The 21,788-nt window shown below is 42.5% G+C and overlaps 2 protein-coding genes and 1 pseudogene across 2 annotated transcripts; all 3 read left to right on the top strand.

Annotated features, from left to right (window-relative positions):
- The first annotated feature begins 8,016 nt into the window (after positions 1–8,016).
- Positions 8,017–9,434, top strand: npvf (neuropeptide VF precursor). The gene is made up of 3 exons (XM_086280322.1): positions 8,017–8,192; positions 8,653–9,029; positions 9,141–9,434. The coding sequence occupies exons 1-3, from the start codon at positions 8,028–8,030 to the stop codon at positions 9,208–9,210; spliced, it is 612 nt and encodes a 203-aa protein (XP_086136448.1). The 5' UTR covers positions 8,017–8,027; the 3' UTR covers positions 9,211–9,434.
- Positions 9,435–11,579: 2,145 nt separating this feature from the next.
- Positions 11,580–12,575, top strand: LOC147304220 (cytochrome c iso-1/iso-2 pseudogene; annotated as a pseudogene).
- A 1,572-nt stretch (positions 12,576–14,147) lies between these two features.
- On the top strand, positions 14,148–21,772 carry LOC147304219 (uncharacterized). Its single transcript, XM_086280036.1, has 18 exons — positions 14,148–14,593; positions 15,171–15,291; positions 15,372–15,481; positions 15,595–15,714; positions 15,955–15,999; positions 16,165–16,191; positions 17,012–17,083; positions 17,185–17,247; positions 17,337–17,363; positions 17,463–17,507; positions 17,673–17,708; positions 17,787–17,867; positions 18,035–18,131; positions 18,231–18,370; positions 18,522–18,641; positions 18,878–19,007; positions 19,520–19,622; positions 20,887–21,772. The coding sequence occupies exons 2-18, from the start codon at positions 15,189–15,191 to the stop codon at positions 20,954–20,956; spliced, it is 1,389 nt and encodes a 462-aa protein (XP_086136162.1). The 5' UTR covers positions 14,148–14,593; positions 15,171–15,188; the 3' UTR covers positions 20,957–21,772.
- Positions 21,773–21,788: the final 16 nt, after the last annotated feature.

Here is a 21,788-nt window from a genome sequence, read left to right as displayed (position 1 = left end):
TTGTCTGTTCTTTGTGTGTTTGGATTAAAGAATGTTAGCTACCGCTCACCGCTCGTCTGCAGGCTTTATTTAAATGGAAAACTTCCACAACAGGCAAAAAAAAAAAGCTTTTTGCTAAAAAAAAAAAAAAAAAGATTTAGAGCAGAAGTTTTTTGCACTGCATTTTAAAATCAGAACATATTGCATTTATTTACAATTAAAGACACACAGAGCAGAAAGTGTGTTACTGTTTTACATCCACAGACACACAAGAAAAGAAGCAGGCAACATGAGGTCAAGTTATGGCAATTTTATTTGTGTGTTTCAGTACATGTATTTAGATTAGAGTTTTTAAAAAACAAACAAACGTCCCAAGAAGAAGGATGGGGTGAAAGAAAGGTGGAGAGAGGAGGAAGACACTATTGATGTCCTCAAACTCGATGCTGCTGGGTCAGTTCTTTCTCAGCAGTCTGCTCCAGAATCCCCTCCTGTCCTCGGCTTGTTTTTCTTTTGCCTTGAGTTCTTTTAAGGTTTTGTTGAGCTGCTCCTCGGCATCTTTAAATTTTTCTTTCAGCTGCTGTTTGGCCAGTTTCACTTTCTGTTTGAGGAGCTCTTTAGCTTCCTTTTTGTGCTTTCGTATTTCTTTAAGTGCGGCTTTGCAGTCTTTCTTGGTCACCGCAGAGCCGGTCGTTTCTTTCTTGAATACCTTCACCTCAATTCTCTCTTCTGCAAGTTCTTCTTGCACTTTCATCAGTTCCTTCTTCATGTTTTGAGTGTAACTCTTACACTCACTCTTTCAAATAGATGCAAGTAAAACACAGCAGAAAATAAATAAAGTCAAAGACTCAGCGGTCCTGTTGCTCTATTTTCACCTGTAAAGCAGGACTGGAGCAGGCGGAGGTTTACCCTGGTGCAGGTGTGCTGCGGTCAGTTGAAGAATCTGCGAGTTTCTCTGTGAGTTTCCCATTACGTCGTTGCACACTCGGTGCTTGCTTGGAAGTTTAGGGGTTTTTTTCGCTGTAAAAAGAAGTTTTCTTCCCACGCACAACGGACACTAATGTTTTTGTCACTTTTTATGGAATCAAACTCAAAATAAGGTCAGTACTTCCACGCTTTAAACGCTGCACGCTCATACTCTCTCCCACAATCGATATGTGATCCATTGTTGATCTGCACACAGCTGTTGTCACTAACGGCGCACTCGCTTACGTCACCGTCGTGAGACATTCTCGCAAAAAATCACGGTTTTAGTAACGCAGTAACGCAGCGTTCCTACGGGAAAGTAACGGTAATCTAATTACCATTTTCACAATAGTAATCCCTTACTTTACTCGTTACTTGAAAAAAGTAATCAGATTACAGTAACGCGTAACGCGTTACTGCCCATCTCTGAACATGAGTCAGGAGAAAACTGGAGCAGCCAAGCAGGGAGCTGCAGGTTGATGGTTTAAGTCTCTGTTCAGATGCTGGTGTCTCCTCTCTCTGAGATGTCTGCAAACAGTCCCAGATAAAACAATAAGGATAATAAACAAACACGTGACTAAAATAACAATTATGACTCTGATGTGTTTCATGTGTAGCAGGATGGCCTCTATACAGCAGTCGCTGCAAGCATCCACATTGCCACACTTACTTTTCTTTAAGCAGGCGTGCTGGGGTCCTCCTAAGGAAAGTTTGAAACTTCATTTCCTTCATGCTGGTGAACTTTTTACCAAATATTTTCATCAAAGCTTCTCCATCACTGACAGGGATTGTTTGGATTGTCTGTTACCCAACAGCTCGATAACTAGCCGGGAGCTCGAGGGTCACTAGAACGGCACAACTCCCGGCACATCATTTTCAGATCACCGCTGTCTTTCGCTACTCAGGTTAAACGTAGGTTTACATCCGGCCTACCCGACCTTCTGAGGACCCGGCCCACATAGCCCGCGAAGGCCGGGTCCTCAGGAGGATTCAGCCCATGAATTTGGACATGACCTCAGTGTTCCGATTACCTTACATAAGACTCATGGTTTGGGGGTATATTTTACTGCATTTTTTAATGTAATGTTGTTACTCTTAAGAAAAGGGTATAATAAACCCATTACTTTATAATTCCTTAGCTGAGGGCAATAATAGAGTAAATTTTATATGATTTGCATAGATTATATATACCTCTCTCCAAAATAGCTTTTATCAGTGTACAACTTCACAATAATGTCCCTCAACATGAAACTGTGAAGACTTTAAATATCTCATTAAACATAACACATAATACAAAGTACATAATAATATCAAAAGACTGTCAAGGCTGAAAGTCAATTTTGAATCCCTGTGATCTTTAGGCTCTCAGTTGACACTGCATTAAAAGCAGGGATGTATTTCCAGAAATCACTGTCTGTGAACACGGTTCACCACAAGGTGTCATTCACGAATTTAGGTTTAAGCTAAATTCGAGCAAAGAAGAAGCCATAACCTAGAAACCCACATCTTCTCTTTGTCAAAGTTTTAAAATTAACTGGTCAAAATTTACAGTCCTACCGATTAATTGCTCCTTCCATAATTCCTCTTCTACACCACTGCAATCGGGAAATATAAAATATTTAGGTATTAATGTTTCTCCCAAGCTTGCAGATCTAACTAAATTAAACCATATCCCACTTTTAAAGAAGGTAGAAGATGATCTGGCTAGATGGAAATGTCTACCCATATCACTCATGGGAAGGGTTGCCGCTATAAAAATGATGGTCTTACCAAAAATAAATTATTTATTCTCAATGATCCCAACTAAACCGCCACAAGATTGGTTCAGATCTCTAGATTCATGTATGTCCAAATTCCTTTGGAAAAATAAACCCCCACATTTAAGCTTAAAAACACTACAAAAGACCAAGGATAAAGGAGGACTAGAACTGCCTAACTTTCAGCACTACTTCTTAGCCAACAGGCTTCAGTTTATCTCAGGATGGCTAAAACATACCCTCTTAGATGAACCTTGGCTAGATGTAGAACAAGCACTCTGCAATAATCTAGAGATCTCAGACCTACCATTTATCAGCTCAAACATCCAACGACATGAATGCTTTAAAAGCATCAACATCAGCTCTTTTCTGACAGCATGGTGGGAGTTTCTAAAATTGACGGCGTCTTCATTAATCCCATGCAAACGTACACCTATCTGGAACAACCCTGACATATTACAAAACAATAATATGATAAACTTTTCAGATTGGAGTGATAAAGGAATCAAATATTTAGAACATATACTAGAAGGAACAGAATTTATTTCATTTGACAGACTAGTTACACAATATGGGATCAACAAGAAAAGATTTTTAGAATATCAACAAATTAAATCCATAGTAAAAAAGAAATTTAAACCGGGTCAAGTTGAACTACAAACACCACCAAGTGTGGTTCAATTTCTTACTCTTAAAACCCCCAAATTACTATCCAAAATATACAGAATGCTTTCTAAAACAGATGAATCAATATCACTTCCTATTGCAAAATGGGAAGCGGATTTATCAGTTAACTTAGACCTAAACTTCTGGTCTCAGGTTTGCTTAAAAACCTTTCATCTAATTAGAAATCCCAGTCTTCAATTAATTCAATACAAAATATTACATAGAGTGCACTATACAGGTCATCGGATGTTCAAGATGGGCTTTACGTCTACCAACAACTGCTCACACTGCCAAACCAATTCACCGGACAATTATATCCACGCTCTTTGGTTCTGTCCACCAGTTCAGAAGTTTTGGCGCGAGATATGTGAAGACTTATCAAAGTGTCTGAAATGTAACATTCCAACTTCCCCCTTAGTGTGTTTGTTGGGCAGCTTAGATAATGTCACTTCAGAAAAGAATATCGCCCATATGGTTTTCACTGCCCTATGCATAGCCAAGAAAACAGTCCTCATGAACTGGAAAAATAAAAATAATCTTAATTCTAACCAATATAGAAATTATCTATTAGATTACATTAGTCTTGATACAGCCTCTGCCACCACATCAGATCAATTGCTCTGGGCTCCTTTGATCAGCTCCATCACCTAGTGGGGGTGGGGGGTCATAGTTTGGTCCCGCCTTCACTGTTGTGATTGGTGTGGGGGTAGGGACAGGCTTAGGGCGTCGGGGGGTTCCCCGGAGGCATCTTCCTTGGGGGGCTCAACCCGGGGTAACGGTCATGTCCGGTTAGGGGCTCTGTTGGCTCTCAGGTGACTGTTTCCTCGCGGCTGCGTGCAGCGGGGCTAGGGGAGGGTCTGTGCTGATGGACGTGGGTTACTGACCTGGTAGCCTGGCTGCCCCTGGGTGGGTCCGGGATGGGCGTGAGGTTCTGGGGGCGCTCCGTCTCTGGGCTGGGACCCCGACCGGGCCTCGGGGGCTTGGGTCCTGGTTGGTGTGTTGCCGGGGTTGTGGGCGGGTGGGTGCATGGGGGCCCAGCCCTGGAGCAGGGTCTTCAACTGGTGGGGGAGATTGTCACATCTTGCAGGAGCTTTCCTCTCCTCAGGAGCTCCCTCTGCAGGAGGGGGAGATACAGGAGAGGTGGAGGAAGATCTCAGCCTGGGTGTTTATTGTCTTATGTAGTCTGGAAGATGAGTGGATGGTGGGGTGGGTGCAGTTTCTCTGTGGTGGGGTTGGGTGGACTGTTCCGGGCTCTGTGGGGCCGGGAGGCGCTGCTGCACTGGGCCCCGGTCTGGATGGGCCTGAGCCCCCTTTCCCTGGCGGGTCGCGGAGTATGGGGGTGCCTACTGGGGTCAGCGGGGGAGCTGGCCCCAGGGAGGGGTCACTTGCCCCTCCCTTCCTTCCCTCCCCATCTCCAGCTGCCTCCCTCTTCCCGCTCCACCACAACCACCCACACATGCAGGACCTTGGAGTAGGGGTGTGTCACCAGGGTGCAGAGGAGGCTACCCCCCCCCCCCCCCCTCTGTCCCCTTCTGGCTGCCTCTGCCTCAATTTTATCCCACAACTTAGACATTCACATTACTCACACTCTCGTTACACATACATATAGGATCTTGGGGGTGGGCACGATACACGGAGTCCAAAGTACCATCAGGGTATACACCCCACCCCTGGCGTCGTTTCCCACCTCTCAATTTTAAATACACGTAGACATTGAGGGCTAGCAGGAGGGACCATGCGCTTACCTGCTGCTCTCTGGCAGGTAGCTCCAAGCCCTCCTGGGTTTTAAATGCACCTTAGAACACACATGCATCAACACTACAATGAGCGGGTGGAGGGAGGTTTGGAGTCTTCTCTCACCCCCGTTCTCTGCGACCTGCTGGAGCAGGGGGGCTAGGACTAGGAGGAGGAGTTGGCCGTCCGACTGCGGTCTGGAGTGTGGAGCCTTCCTGCTGCTGCGGAGTCGGGGCAGTCTGCCTCCCCCCACCGCAGGGAAAAGGGTAACACCACCTGGGTCTGGGTGCAGTTCCCCCCTCCAGGGGCAAGGGTACCTAGACCCGGTTTGTAGAGTACGCTTGGGGAGTGTGATCGTGTGTACAACGTCTCTTTATGTCTGTCTCCACGTTGGTTGAGTGTGGAGTAAGTGCATATGAGAGCATGAGGGTGGGAATGGATGTTTGTGTCTGTGTGTGCCTGTATGTCTGTGTCTATATGTCAGGTTGGGTGTCAGGCGCCACCTCTCTGGGGACATCTCAGGCCCTCCAAGGTTTGGAGGCCTATCTCCCCCTACCACCACTTCCCCTGCCAGTGACGGACTCCCTCAGACATCGGTGCGTTGGTGGTTCTTTGTGTCTGGGGATGGGCGTCCAGGTACACACCGGCTCACTCCTTGGCGGCCGCTTATCTGGGCCTGGAGCCTGGGGCTCGCTCGGGCCACTTCGGAGGTGGGGTGCCCCCGGCCTCTCGGCCTGGGGCTCGGTCACTCAGGCACGGCTGGCTGCCGGCGGAGCTCACGGGCGCGTCACTGCAACTCCCCCTGGCTTCTGCTCCGCGGCTGCTGAGTGAGCCCTCATCTGGGACTCTCCTCAGCTCTTTCTGGGACAGTGGCGTGGCTGCCCCTCTGTTGGTCTTCCTTGGTCTCTTGTGTTCTGGGGGCCTCTGGATGTCTGGAGTTTTGATCTCCTCCACACCTGCTTCATGCCCTGGAGGACGGGGCTGTGGCCCCCCCACACCCTCTAGCAGATCATTACATGAAGGAACCTTTTAAAAAACAAAAAACAAGCGCGTCCATGCTCACAGGTGTACACACGGGTGATCACACCCACAAACTACACCCTTTTTGGCTCCTACCTCAAAGCACACTGTGTTCTGTTGATCTTATGTGCTGCACAATAATGTTTAATATTTAGTATTTACTGTCATATTCCCATATATCATTGTTATGTTGTTTATTCTATTACTCTTGTTCTCTTCTGCTTGTTTTCTTTTTTCTTTCTCAGCAGGTGATCCAGGTGATTGATATATGCATTTTTTTTCTCTGCCCGTTCTGTTGGTTTATGTTTTTTGCCCTTCTCCCCCGTCCCTCTTCTCAGCTGTTTCTCTTTCCCTCTTTCTTTCTCCCCTTCTTTCCCCCAGTCAAGTCTGTCCCGTATTCAGTAAGTGAAAATAAAATAAACAATAAAAGGTGAATCAAATGGACCATTACGGCAAGGCTGGTATGGTCAATTTGGTAAAGTAAATCCGTTGGGCATCTTTGTTTGCCTTTAGACAACAATTCTGATGGCAAAAGAGCCAAACGGGACAGGCAAAAAAAAAAAAAAGTTTTAAAATAGACTGAGGAAAAGTGTAAAAACAGCGTTAGAGTCAGACAAATCAAAATTTGAAATTCTTATTGGAAAAATATGGATGCTGCATCCTCCAGACTAAAGAGAGGAAGAACCATTAGGTTTGTTATCAATGTTCAAAAGCTTCCATCTCAGATTTTACAGGGATGCACTAGTACCTATGGAATTAGCAGCTTGCAGGTGTCTGCATCTTTTAGAGCAGCATACGTTCCCATCAGAGAAGGCCTTGCATATTTCAGCAAGACAATGCTGAACCGCATCCTGCATCTATTAAAACAGCATGGCTTCATAGGAGAAGAGTCCAAGTGCTGAATTGGAGTCCAGATGTTTCACCAACTGAAAGCGTGTGAGGCATTATGAAATAAAAATAAAAAATAAAAAAAAGCAGCAGCTGGTCTCCTCAGGTCCCGTTCATGGACTGGGATGCTACACAGTGGGAAATATGGCCCTGTCCCAGTGCTTTCAAGAACTGCTGCAGCTATTCAATTCAAATTGATTTAATTTTTTTTTTTGATTGTTTTCTTAAAACGGTACACTTTTTCACTTTCAACATTTTATATATTTTAAAATATGTCTTCATGAGATTTGCAAGTTATTGCATGTTTTTTTCTGCTTCTTGTTTTGTTTTGTTTTGGCTTGGTTTTTTATTTTTTTATTTTTTTTATTATTTTTGGACATATTACACAACATCCCAACTACTTCAGAACTGCGTTTGTAGATGCGTAGACCAAGGTGTTTCTTATAAATATCACTTTTTTTTTTAAAAAAACATATAGAATAATTTAATATAATAATTCAAACTAACTGAATTTTCAATAACTTGAATAAAATTATAATTGCTCTTATTTTTCTCAGGCCGTCGTTTCATACATGGTTATTTACATGCACGTAAATGTAAACATTTTAGTTACACTGTAAAGAAAACTTACAAGAAATCCTTACAAAAATGAATGTTTTGTTCTGGCTCACTGTAAATCAAATTGTGATGCTAAAAATGTGATATGTGGTATCTTTGTTGAACACCTGTTTTTGCTTCCTGTCAACTTCCTGCTTTCAACCAAACTAAACCGAAAACACGCTGACTGGTTCATTCAGCAGCCTAATTAGGACATACATACCTCCTCAAACATATCCTTCAGAGAAGGATAATTAGTAGGGTCAGGAATTTCCTCCTGTTAAATTAGGCTGAAGATGTATGTGCATGTGTTTGACTGTCTTCATCACACACCGCCAGTGACGCATGCTTTCAGGGACCTTTAATACCTGCAGACACTGTGGTAACCATATGTCCTCAGGCTGCTCAGAGAAGTTGTGAAATATGGTTGTTAATATGTTGGTAACAATGATACTGTCTGCGCTCCTGATGCTGCGGGGTCTTGGAGGGTCTGATGTACACGTCTTTGGGAAATCGGTCCACAGCGGTAAAAACTTGCTCAGCAGCAATGACGGCACATATTCTGTGAGGAAACAGCCGCACCAAGAGGTAAGAAATAATTAGACCCATAACTTGTTAGTAAATGAGTAAAACATGTTTTGTGAACTGATTTAACATTTCAGAAATTGGTTAAAGTGTGAAAACCTCAAATAATCTTCAATTTCTTGAGCTTAAAAATTTAACCATATGGTAATTTTAGCTGATGTACAAGATTGTTAAATGAATAGCTGAGCAGATTTTAAAAAAGGCAACTCAAATAGATCATCTTGGGCTCTCCAAAATTAGCTTTTGCAGACATTGTTTCACTTTTTTGCAGAAAAATATGGGGTATGAGCATAACCTGTGGTGGCAACTAATGATTGCTTTTGCTGTGAACAAAAAAAATTTTTTAATGAATGTGAGAAAAAAATGCCCTTGACCCAGTAGTGAACCAGCAATTGTTTGGCTTGCAAAACTACTGAAACAGTGCATTATGTGCATTATATTTCATCTGATCTCTTGTTTCTAGACTAAAAATAAAATCCACAGGAGCTTAGATCTCGAGAGCTTCAATATACACGTGGCTCCCACCACCAGCAAATTCAGCCTCCCGACCATCGTCAGGTTCTATCCGCCCACTGTCAAACCCCTCCACCAGCACGCCAACATGCCATTGCGCTTTGGGAGACAGAGTCATCCCAGTGATGAAAGGACACCAAACTCCTCTCCCAACCTGCCCCAGAGGTTTGGAAGATCCTGGGTGGCAATTCGAGTGTGTGCAGAGTGCCCGAGCATCAGACGAGCACCGAACCAAGTGCTGTCTCAAAGATTTGAGAGGAATAGTCCCTACTGGAAGCTTCTGAGGACTGTTGCCATTGAACAGTTATTAAACACTGGCTTGCACTGGTAGGTAAATGATGTTCTTAATGGTTTATCTATCTTCAACCTCGGGTGCACTCCTGAGAAGGGATGGGTGTCCCATTGTGCATTTGCAAACAGTGTGCTTTGTTCCTACAGGGCTGAAAACTTTGATTCAACAACTACCTCAGATGAAGAAACAGAGCTGGAAGAAAAAAAGAGTAAATAGTGATTTTTGTCTATAGGGCTCTGTAGGATGTAAATATCAACATTTCTTTATTTTACTGTATAGACAAGTGCTTAAAGTGAAACATTTGAGGAAAATCTTGTATGTCTCTTTAAATAAAGTTACACATATTGTGATGGAAAGCAAATTTTCATATTTCATACTAAGTCACAGAAATTTTTCTCTTACATCTGACTTGACTTTGCACAGTTGACCTAGCAACGGTCATGAGCAATGTTTAAACCTCAGCCCTGCAATCACAAACTGTTCCGTCCTGATCCAAAGGAGTGTCAGTGGGCTGTGCCATTGGGAATAAAACTGATTTACACAAACATTAATATCCTGTGATGGTGGTCCATTCCTCCAGCTAATGCTGTGATTATCTCAGACATTGTTTAAATTTTTTTTCATCAGTTTTGCTTTTCAGTACTTCTTTGGAAAAATCATTTTATTGTTGAATTTTTTTTAACCTTGCAGTTAACTATGTTAGCACCCGGCATCCACTGAAACCCTGCCGATACAGGAGCAATTTTACGGCATGTGACCCTGCAGTTCAGTGATAAACCACAAGGGGGAGACAAAAACCCAATCAAAGTGGCCACTGTGATCTTTCTGCTCAGCCTCTAGTTTGAAAATTAATTCACTTTTTTCATAATAATTCCAGTAAATATATATTTAATAAAGAAAATATGCTTCCTTGTCTTCCTATAGTGGCGTGTAAATAAACTCCTCGTGTCCTGGAAACCACCAACTATATATGTACGTACTCTGTCAGTAGTGGGGGTATATCAGGGTAATATGTACTATTTCAATGGCCAAAGAGGTTAGAATACTGGTGATTGGTGCAATATCATGAGATAGTTTTAAAAAAAACCTTCTGACATTTTGTATTCAGTGTTTTGTATATCAGTGGCTAGGTTGATGTGGAGGTTAGCGCTGTCACCTCACTGCAAGAATTCAAACCTTCTCAGGGACTTTGTTGGGTTTTCCTCTGGATTCAGTGTAAGTGTGGGGTTAACTGCTTTCTAAGCTGGTTGTAGATGCAGATGTGAGATAGAAAATACTTTGAGAAAAAGTAAATATACATAACTTGCAATAGCATTAAAGAAAGTATGGCTATCCCGTAGCCAGTTTTACACCCTTTGCATTAGAGCCTTAGCTGGATAACACAACAAATAAAAAAATCTGTTGGCTGGCCTGGACAGTGTGGTTTTTAACAGATGAAAATGAGGAGCTGTGTTTATAAATCCATTATGGTTGCATAATGGTGACAAATGCATTTTAACCTGCAGATGAACCTTCAAACTGCAAGTGGGGATCACTGTAAAAATAGATTTCATAGAGGTGTTTATCAAAAGGAAAATTTATACTTTGTAAGTCTATCTAACACTTTAAAGAGTTATCTTACAAAACAGAAGGCTTATAGGGAAGGAAGTCCACATTAAAGCAAGGCAGTTGTGTTTCTTTAAAATCTTTATTCAATTAATGTAATTTCTTAAGTTCGAGCAGACAATTGCATTACTGTTAGTATTACAGAGTAAAGCAGGGAAGTTAACACATAAAACATTAAGCACACAGAAAACTCACACACTCCCACTGTTTCCTTAGTACTGTGCATCCTGTACTGCGGGCACTATCACTTTGTTAGATAAAACTCTTTATGTCATCCACCGGTTAAAAATTCATTCACACCTTTCTTGATTCACTGGAATGATTCTGAAAATGGTGACACTGATTTTGTTACTCCAGACTGAGGGAAAATGTGACCACCTTGGTTGTGTTTGGTCTCCCTCTAGTGGCCAATCATTGTACTGAATGAATGTCCTACTGAACCACTGCATAGTCAACCACCCCCATTATAAATTTGAGATCTTACTTTCTGAGCTTCAAACTATCCGGCGCAACGCTGAAGCTGAAGCTAAACACTGAACTTCTGTCCAGAGGTATTTCAGCCACAGTCCAATATCTGCAAGTTTTCCCTTTTGTTTATTAACTGTTCATTTATTTGTTTTTTATGTGTCTTTTTGGAGGATAAATGATGGCATAAATCTTTTCTCACTTTGACTTTTTAGCAAAAGCGAGTCAATCTTCCTGTTAAATAACTATTTTAGTTTTTTTTTTCTTTTAAACTTCTTTTTTTTGTTTTGTTTTTTTGTTTTTTTACATGTTTTTGTTCCCAGAACATCTTGTTCCACATTTCATAACTTGTGCATTAACAGCCTGGAAGTTGGTGAGTGATTTTTTTGACTCTGGGCTACTGTTACATGTAAATATTTGTGTAGTATATTTCCACTCGCTTCATATGTTACTAGTTTGGGTGTGACTCATTCCAGGTTGCACACTTCGCTTGTGTCTCCTCCCAGCCACTGGTAATGGGGGATGTCAAGAAAGGAAAGAAAGTGTTTGTGCAGAAATGCTCCCAGTGCCGCACAGTGGGAAAGGGGGAGAGCCACAAGGTGGGGCCCAACCTGTGGGGACTGTTTGGAAGGCAGACAGGGCAAGCACCTGGCTACTCCTATACACAGGCCAACATTGATACAGGTACCATTGCTGTGCAGAACTCACCTTGGTTAGACTGACAGATTGATTGATCTCCATGCATCTCAGCTTTGTGAAGCTTTGTGTCTGAGTCTTTTCTATGTGAAAAGATGCAAATCAGATTGGTGGAAAATTAAAGCGGAGTGAATAAGCCAGTGCTAGCTTCTTCTGTGAAAAAGTCAATCATAATCAATCTATCCTCTAAGAACTATTTCTTCATCTTCAGCTGCTCCCTTTAGGGGTCGCTACAGTGAATCATCTGCCTCCATCTCATTCTATCCCTCAGCATCATTTTTCTTTTATGCCATCCCCCTGCATGTCCTCACTACATCCACAAATCTCCTCCGCAGTCTTCATCGTCTTCATATTCAACATCCTGACAGAACAAACCTTCATAATCTTATAAATTTCAGTAGAGCTTTGAATGTGAATTGTAATCTGCATTTTAACTCTTCTGTACTGGAATTTATGGGAGTTTTCCCTTGGAGTGCTCAGTAGTGTGTATATTTCTGCTATAATATTAAGAAAGGATATGTTTCCCATACCTGATGGCCAGAGCAGCAGGCCTGAACAGGTAGCACAGTAGCCAGCATTCTTCTCCGATTCACCGATTTTAATCTCAAAGAATTAATTTAATTATTGTGTTTTCTTTTTTAGATATTGTATGGGATGAAGACACAGAAAATCCAAAAAAGTACATTCCAGGCACCAAGATGATCTTCAGTGGCATCAGAAAGAAAAAAGAGAGAAAGGATATTATAGACTATTTAAAAGAAGCTTATGAGGCGCATAAACTACTGCTGATCGATGCTTGTGTGGAACATTGTTAGAACTTTGTTTTCTGTTAACACATAAGTGTTTTCTGTTTAGATGTATCAATTTGGGCAGGCTTTGTGTAAGAGGTTTTTAATCATCTTTTCAAACCACTGGGTGTTACAGACTTCGATCGTTACAGTGCTGCTCTTTACTTTCACTGAATTCATTTCTGTTTTTGTTTCTGTTCTGTGTTTTTTATGGATAGTATGGTCAACAAATAGATTGCTGTTGTATTTTTAAAAAGATAAGAGAATAAGGAACAATGTAAAGTGCTTAGATTACTTTAACAGGCCTCATTCTTTATACTGAGTTAGCATGCTATTTTACATTTGCCAAACACCATTGACTTTGACCTTGTAGTGTTTAGTTATCTTATATTAAATTTTTGCATAAAAACACAGCTGGTGTGATTTTTTAAGGTTGCCATTTATTTTCTTGAAGCACTGCTTTGTTTTTAATATGTTTGGCTTCACCACACAGCACTAGGATTCTAGCAGACAAAATTTTAGATTGAGACACTAATAATATATTCATAGAGCATATAGTTTTGAAGGACAAATTACTTTGCACCAACAGCCAACAGCTATCCTGAATCCTCTGGGTTTAAGATTACAGACGGATAAAAGTGAGCGGAGAGAGCAAATGAGTTAAGTTTGTCCAGCAGGTGTCTATCCTCCAGCAGTCCTCTGCTGGCTCCTCCATCACACACTGCTCATTATCACTGCACATCCTGATTACTATCAGTGATTTTGCCCTTTTCTCCTTTCTCCTCCCAAACTATGTGGATCAGACAACCACCCCCACAGGCAATGGATGATCAGGATCTATTCCTAAGGAAGTTTACATACTTCACTGGGTGCAGCAAAAAATGAGAGATTTTTTATCAGTTAGTTGTGGTGAGTACGGTGTACCTTACTGGGGGAGCAGCATCAGAGCTAGTGACACCAAATGACTGAATATACTAATCACAAAGGCTGGCTCTGTGATTGACTGCAAATTGGACACTTTTGAAGATGTGGTGGTGAGGAGATCATTGAACTATCTGCTATCCATTATGGAAAATCTTGGCCACCCGCTCCACCACTTACTAGACAGGCACCTGCTCTAACAGATTGCAAGTCTGGTAAAGTGTCTTGCACCAGGCCCTATTTGTCTAGCTGTCTATTTTCCTTTGTAATCTTTGAGCTTGCTTTCACATCTGGCAGGGTGGATGAAGTGCAGCCAGACACGAGTTGCTTACTCGTGTCTGGCATCCAAATAAAAAAAACATCCAAATAAAAGTTTTTATTAACACATAACATATTTCCTGCAGTATCCGAAGCAGCATTGCGTCTTATTTTTCATCTTTATATACAAAATAGTGCAATTTAATCGGACAACCAAAGTGTTAATTGGTAAAAAAGATAAAGATAAAATCCACGTTACAAACAATTATCACCAATAGGCTCGATCAATCAGCTGTTAGTGAAACTTTATTTTATTTTATTTTATTTTATTTTATTTTATTTTATTTTATTTTATTTTATTTTATTTTATTTTATTTTATTTTATTTTATTAAACGGACAAAGGTATCCAGCAGAGGGCGCCATTACTCCAATAAAGAGCTCACCACTGAGGACGCAGAACGTGCCAGGCCAGTGCAGGCACGCGCAAACTTAAATTGCGTTATGCGGCCAGCTGTCCTGAACCCGATCCAGATGACACAACAGTAAATGGTCCCGCGATCCACGCCCGCTGGGAGCTGAACAGCACACCGCCGTGTCTGCTCCACTCAGTGGCTTCTCTCTCTGATGGGCTCTGAGGAGCGCCAAGAGAAAAAACAAACGGTCCTCTGAGCTGCAATTGTGTTGTTATTGACCGGCGGTGAAGAAGCGGGTCGATAAGTGGATCGGATTTATTAGCTCTCCAGATTGGCTACACAAATGTCAGAGGAGCCACAGTACTCGGGACTGCACAGCGCGCATCTCATTTAGACGAAAGGAGCGCCGGACGGCGTGTCTACAACAAGTGCGGCGCAATTTCGAGCTGAAGGTAAAGAGATCGCGCAAATGAAATCCACGGGATGACATTTATTAGTGGTTTAGGGCTGTGGTGTCGTTTCGACAGCATGTACTGTTTAATCAATAGGCTGCGAGAAGAAGAAGTGAGCGCCAGTGACGATGTGATATGGAGTGACACGTGAGCCTTTATCAGCATCTTTATGCAAAGGCACCCTCTTTCTCTCTCTCCCTCCTGTTATTGACCTGCATTGACCGCATGCAGTGTGAGCGTGTTAAAATGGTTTGTGTGAATGAATCTTACTATTGTTGACAAGCAGTGGCCTCCCCTCTGTCTAATTCTGGCACAGAGGGTGGGTAGGTGATGGTGGTAGTGGTGGTGCATGGCTGGAATTACAGCGGTGTTTAAATCTGCTGCAGTGTGGAGCTGCAACAAGTTTATGATGCTATAAGGAGAGAGAGAGAGAGGCTTTAGTGGACTGAAGTGATGAAATAGTGACACCCTCAAGAGGGAATAAGGAAAAGTGACAGGTGCCAACTACTGCAGTAAGCTCAGGGAACAGAAATAGAGTGTACTGTGTGTATAATCGGCTGCCCTGTGTGCGTTTTAGGAAAAGTAATCCAGCAGCATGGACCTGGAGAATATTGCAGTTACCTTTCTCATCCTTCTGTCTCCTGCGTGGGCCTCATCTCATCACTCCTATATGGACGCCATCCTCTCAGCCCGCTCAGGTAAGTCCAGCTTTGCGTGTGTGTGTGTGTGTGCATGTTCCACTCCATTTGATGCGCACTGCTCTCTTTTTTCCTCTCAGGCTTCAGGTTCCTGGCCGAGCCAATGAGGTTTGACCCCTGTTGTCTCATGTCACCTCCTCCACCACCACTCTTCCCTCCTCCGCCTCAGCTTTGGAAGAGGGTCAGCCCTGTACGTCTTCACAAACACACCTGTTTCTATACAGCCTCCCCTACCTGCCCGATGTAGGCCACTGACTTAAAAAGAACTTTCTCTCTGATTGTGTGTTTACTGATCGAATGAAGGACAGCAACAGCCTGTTGGAGCCGAGTGTTTTCGGAGGGGAGGTGCAGATAAAACCAAAGCCTGTGATACCAGGATGTCCGCCTGGACCTCCGGGACCTCCAGGTCCGACTGGCCCAGAGGTAAGGCTTTACTTCTAAATAAATAAATAAATAAATAAGCTGCTGCACAAAATCATTCTCTAAAAGCAATTCAGCCCGATTTAGCCACAGAGCATCCACCTGACAGCAAAACCATCCTTAGACAGCAGATGGACATATTGTTAAACAAGCGCAAACCTTTTTAGTATTGATTTTTCTACAAATGTACCATGCTCATTATGGGATATGTGAGATTTATATAAATCTGGTGACATTTTTCAGGGTCATAGTGGATTGCCCGGCATAAGAGGACCAAAGGGAGAGAAGGTGTGTGTGTGTGTGTTTTGAGGGTTTTGTTTGAGGGGTGGGGGTGAGTGAATTATGTCTCTAATGCAGTTTTCTGTAAAAGCATTTGTGTTTGTGTGTGTCCTTGTGCTCTTCTCTGCTCTAACGAGCACCCCATCTCCTGCCCCTCCATTTGTCCTCCTCCAGGGAGAAATTGGACGTCCAGGGTTAAAGGTGAGCTGCTCATCCTCTCCTGCACATCTTGTGCTCCTCAACTCTCTCCGGTCCATCTCGTCATCTTGTCCTTGGTGTAATGGGATCAGGATTTTCCCCACTGTCTGCCTCTATTCTCCCCCCTGGATGCATCCTGGAGCTCTGTGATGTGATTTGTCTATTGATGTGCTCAGAATATCCTCTGCAGCTGCTAAATGGGTTCCGCTGCATTAGTCCCAGAAGATGCTCGTCCTGCAGCAAACTTTGATCCCGTTGTCCCCTCACCTTGCTGTTCCTTTTTTCTCCTCTGCTCCGGCTTCCTCTCTCCGTATTTCTTTTTCCTTGGCCTTGCTCCAGTAGCTCTCGTACCAAACTCTAGTCCTGCTGATCCAGCCTCTCCAGCACTCTACTTCTCTACTTTAATCACTCTAAGTGCCTTTGCTCTTCGTGATAAATCACTCCACACACATACACACACACACACACACAGCAGGTCCGTAGAGTCTCTACAGGCTGCGGTTTTAATGAAAGGCAGTTAAATGAAAGCACATTGCTTAGCATGGCAGCAGCTCTGCAATGCTTGTCCGGGTGTCACGGAGATGTTCGGCTGTTGTCTATCATGTTTGGCTCTTTTGCCCAGAACCCAGATTGATTAGGCTTTCATTCCCGTCCAGTAATTTGCAGTGCTTCTAGAGCGGAGTCTGAGTTGGAGGTCGGACTCTAAATGAGTTTGCAGCAAAATTCTTCGTGCAGTTTTAGAGTAGACGAGCAGCTTTTTGTGTTCACATCACTTTTACTGAAGCGGGCAGAGAAACTGTTACTGGTATTGATGTTTTTGTAGGGTCGTACTGGAGCTCCAGGCCTGCCAGGCAAACAAGGAATTCCAGGATGGCCTGGCCCACAGGGGCCCAAGGTAAGTGTCATGACTCTTCCTCCAGGCACAGACACATTTTTGGGTGCATTTTGTTTTTTACTCCTGACACCTGAAATACATCTAGTTGTATTTTTTCTCAGGGTGAGAAAGGGGATCCCGGACTCATGGGATTACCAGGACTGAGGGGACCACCTGGAATAAAGGTTAGTGGCATGTTTACAGGACTACCTGTTTGATTCTTATTAAGCTTTCTCTCTCTGATGTACTCTTGTCTCTTACTCTGTCTTTTCAGGGTTTACATGGTTACAAAGGGGAGAAGGCAAGTTCTGTGTCACATCCTCTAACTAACTGCTCTTACTAAAAAAGTGTCATATCCACATTTTCTCTTTCTCCCCTCGCCCCAATTCTTTTTTATAAGGGAGCTCGAGGCGATCCTGGACCAGTAGGCCTAAAAGGCGATAAGGTTTGATACACTCCCTTTTTTTTAAATTTAAAATTCAAATGATTTCAGACCTTTTTCTTGGTTTGGCTGTTTCAGAGTCCAAATAAATTACTGTTAAGTATTTCATATACATGTTATGATAAAGTCAGTGTTCTCACAACAAGCTCCCATTCTGTCTCTGAACAGGGTTCAATTGGTTTGCCTGGGATGCTTGGACAGAAGGTAAGAGTAATTAAAGACTTAAGAAGATGAAAGATTTGCTTTTTATCCAGTTATTCCTCAATTTTGCTTCTCTCAAAGGGCGAAAAAGGACCAAAGGGAGAGCCAGGAACATCAGGGAAGAGAGGACCGACTGGGCGTCCGGGGAAGAGAGGCAAACAGGTGAAAAAAAGAAACGTTCTTAAAACAGTTTTGGAAAATATAGCCAGTGAAGTGGGGTCTTTTACCTCACACACACACTCACTGATGCTGTTCCCATTGATTAGCACTTTTTTTTTTTTGCATATTTGCTTTGTAATCTACTTTCTGGTATTTTATAATTTGCACAGGGTATGAAGGGCCAGACTGGGGCCACTGGATTGATGGGCCCTCCCGGACCTCCAGGTCCTACTGGCCACCCTGGGCCACCTGGTCCTCCTGCATCAGGTATAGTAGCTCACAGACATGACCCAATCAGAAGCAGTATCCCACTGGCTGCTTGTGTGTTATCCAAGTTTATTTTTGTAAACTATGTGTTTCTTATAGGTCTCTATCTAGTAGGGGAAAAGGGGGATAAGGGTCTTCCTGGTCCACCGGGTCACTGTAATTGTGAAGGTGCTCTCGGACCAAATAATGCTCCTTTTGGAAGTTACACACAGCGGCGGAGTGGAAATAAAGTCACAGCGGTAAAACCACATCCTGTCACAATACTGTTATTGAGTATTTAAATTGGCATGCTTTCACTGATCAGTGTGTGTGTGTGTGTGTGTGTGTGTGTGTGTGTGTGTGTGTGTGTGTGTGTGTGTGTGTGTGTGTGTGTTTCATATTCACCACAAGATATTTGTGGTAAACAGTGAGGAGGAGATGGACCATCTACAACAAGAGAATGCAATAGCATTCAGGAAGGATCAGAGGATGCTTTATTTTAAAGACAAAGATGGATGGAAGCCCATACAGGTAATTTCAAAGCATTTGCAGCACTGAGCAGCAGCAAGTCAACTGTATGACTATATGTACTGATGAAGGCAACGGTATGAGGCTGAAAGCGCTAGAAGAAAGTGGGGGTTTTTTGTAGATGGTACACAAAAGCTTTCCAGAAAATAAACTGCAACTTTAGCCTCAATGCTTTGATATCTTACATGCAAACCACTAGACTCAGAGGAAGTTGGAGCTTGTTCTTTCAATTTTTCTAGCCCTTCCAGCCATACCAGTCTACTGAGAAAGTCCCAGACAGAGTTGGCGTGTGTGGAGATGGAAAGGTGCAAGCCCAGCACGGAGAGGAGTGTGATGATGGAAACCAGATTGTCACAGATTCTTGCCTCAGTGAGTTCCGTGTTTGCTTTGTTAACTTGCACACCTGCAGAAATAGCCTGTAGAGGTTGAAATCTCATATAATGCAAGATGTCCCATTTTGCTTATGTTTCTTTATCTCTTACAAATATCCAGCTTATGTGAATTTAGCTGAAACTGCTTTTCATTTGTCTAAATTTAAAAAAAAAAGAGTCTCCAACTGTAAAGTAGATTGGTTTTGCTGCTGATGAGGTACCCTGCAGAGCATAACTCCAGTACACCACAGAGTCTGATCCCACATGGCATAGGATGAAAGCTAGTAAGCACTGTGAGACCTTTCCTTGATCTTTCATTAATCTCAACCCCCCTCTTTTTTCTGCTGCCATCCTCTCCCTACTCTCTGCTTCTGTTCAATTAAATTAGCAAGAAAATGCTGTATTGGCATCACTGAAGCAGACTGCAGTGCCAAAGAAATTAGTAATGTCTTCTCTCTCCCTACCCTCCTCTGCCTCCTGCTGCCTCTCACCTCCTTTCCCTTGTGACAGACTGTAAGTGGGCCTACTGTGGAGATGGCTACAGGCACGAAGGAATAGAGGAGTGCGATGGAAAAGACTTTGGTTACCAGACCTGCAAGTCTTATCTCCCTGGGTATGTTCATAGACAGCTCTCAGAACACAAATGTAGAGTCCATTCATTTAGACTTGCTCCAGAGACCAGATAACTCAAGATGAATCCATTAAAGTGTCAAAAACTGCATTTCTAATATGGGACTCTGTGAGGACGGACTATTTGGAGCCATTTTCACATGGCCATTTGAGAAACTGACGTTTTTGGCACACATTCACGTTGATTTCAGTTTTCAATCTCAGATTTTGTACTGTGTTAGCAACTAGTGAGCTAGTTACTGCATCATCTTTTGTCTTCTTGCAGTGTAGTAATCAGTGTTAGGGTGACGTAGTGAAATTTAAACATGTTTTGTGAGCAGCACAGTTTGAAACAGTCCGCTGGCCGGGCCTTTCTACATGGAGTTTGCATGTTCTCTGCAGCTACTCTGGGTCGTCCCACAGTCCAGAGACATGCACGGATTAGGTTAACTGGCAATTCTAAATTGGCCCTGGGTGTGAATGTGATTGTGAACAGTTGCCTGCCTCTCTCTGTTAGCCCTGCAATAGACTGTCCAAGTTGTACACAGCTGGTATATGCTCAAACCCGTGACGTAACACAGTATATCTCATTTCTATATCATAGCAAAAGCACAGTTTGGGGTTTTCAGTGCCGTACTTTATTTAGGCCAGGATTTCTGTGAGTCCTGACTTTAAAAAATATAAAACATAAAATGTTATTAGTGAGCCATAAAGATGCTCACATGCAGATTTTTTGTTTTTTAACATGTTTTTAACTCCTTTTTATGGACTATGATGGCATCATAATTTCTTATATAGTTAAGAACCTTCAGCGGCCTAAAATACACATGTGTGACAAGTTCAGTTGCTCAGCTCCTGGGTCGTCTACAGCGAAGAAAGTTCAACATACCCAGATTGTCTGATGTGGATTCACTAAATGCAGCGCTGCTTTAAAAAGGACAAAAGCCAAAAGATTAATTTTGAACCACCTAAACAAAACACAGGGTTAACCCTGAAGTTAAGGATAAGCCAAAATCCTGCTTTGTAAAACAAGCCTCTGTTGGTATAGGAGGAGTTTGCAGACAAAGATACAAACAAATACAGAGAGAGAGTTTTTGTAAGTATAGTAAGTGTTACTGTATGAATATAAGAGCTCATCTAATGGTGGGTCTGCTTTGAGAAATAAGTCAGTATGCTTATCTTCCAAAAATAGTCCACTCACGATAACTGTAAGACAATGCAGCGCATCAATTGCACGTATTACAAACCAGTTTTTGTGTCTCCTGCAGGTCCTTTGGGCATCTCAAATGCACCGACTCATGCCTCATTGATTCTACTGGCTGCAAGTACTTCACCTGAATTCAGAGGTTTGAAAACAGCCTCAGTGGATCTTTGCAAATCCTCTTGATGATCATTGTGATCAAAGGGATTGTACTTCAGATTTCAACTGAAGTCTCACCACTTTAAAAAAAAAAATTAATTAATTAATAAATAAACGACAGACTGAGAAAGAGTAGTTAAGGGAAGCTCTTGTGCCTGTTCTGAGCCACGAAAGGTCACGGGAGGTGTAATCTCTAATTGACCTCAGAAAACAGCTCTTTGCTAGTGTCACTTCATCGGCTGCAGCACTGTTACGGACACTAGAACTGTTGGGAAACATTTTAATGATTTCATGTTTGTATCATACGAAATAGTTGTGTATGACTTGCTGACTGTTAATGCAGAAATAATCTGTGTTATAAAGCACTTTTTAATATGAAAAAGATATAGAGATATATGTACTGTAGTATACAAATCAGGGGTGTGTAAGTGTGTTTATTCCTGTGCAATATATTACAAAAAAAATGCAGTATATTGATGAAGTGCAATGCTGTCATATTGCATGTAAATGTGTTTTTTTAGTGCACGACACTTTAACCAATGCTGTAAATATCCAAGCCAAAGTGAGGCCTTTTAGAAATGAATGTCCAAATAACTCAGATGGAAGAGATGGGAAAAAATGAATGTCATCCAAAAAAGGATCATATTTGATTATTGCAGCAGCATGTGGGGGATACATCAAATCATTCATTAAACTGTAATTAGCTGATAATCTGCCTGCATGACTGTACGTTTCATGAAGCACTGTACACTAATAAAGATTCATTCAGATGTTGCCAAAGGAAAGTTGTGAGGGGGATTGTCTGTGGGT

This window comes from Aulonocara sp. 'chitande type north' Nkhata Bay, linkage group LG22, assembly GCF_057382095.1.
Source record: "Aulonocara sp. 'chitande type north' Nkhata Bay isolate Kocher_YH1m ecotype deep benthic linkage group LG22, A_spYH_male_GT1.1, whole genome shotgun sequence".
Lineage (NCBI taxonomy): Eukaryota > Metazoa > Chordata > Actinopteri > Cichliformes > Cichlidae > Aulonocara > Aulonocara sp. 'chitande type north' Nkhata Bay.
This window is presented reverse-complemented; position numbering and strand designations above follow the sequence as displayed.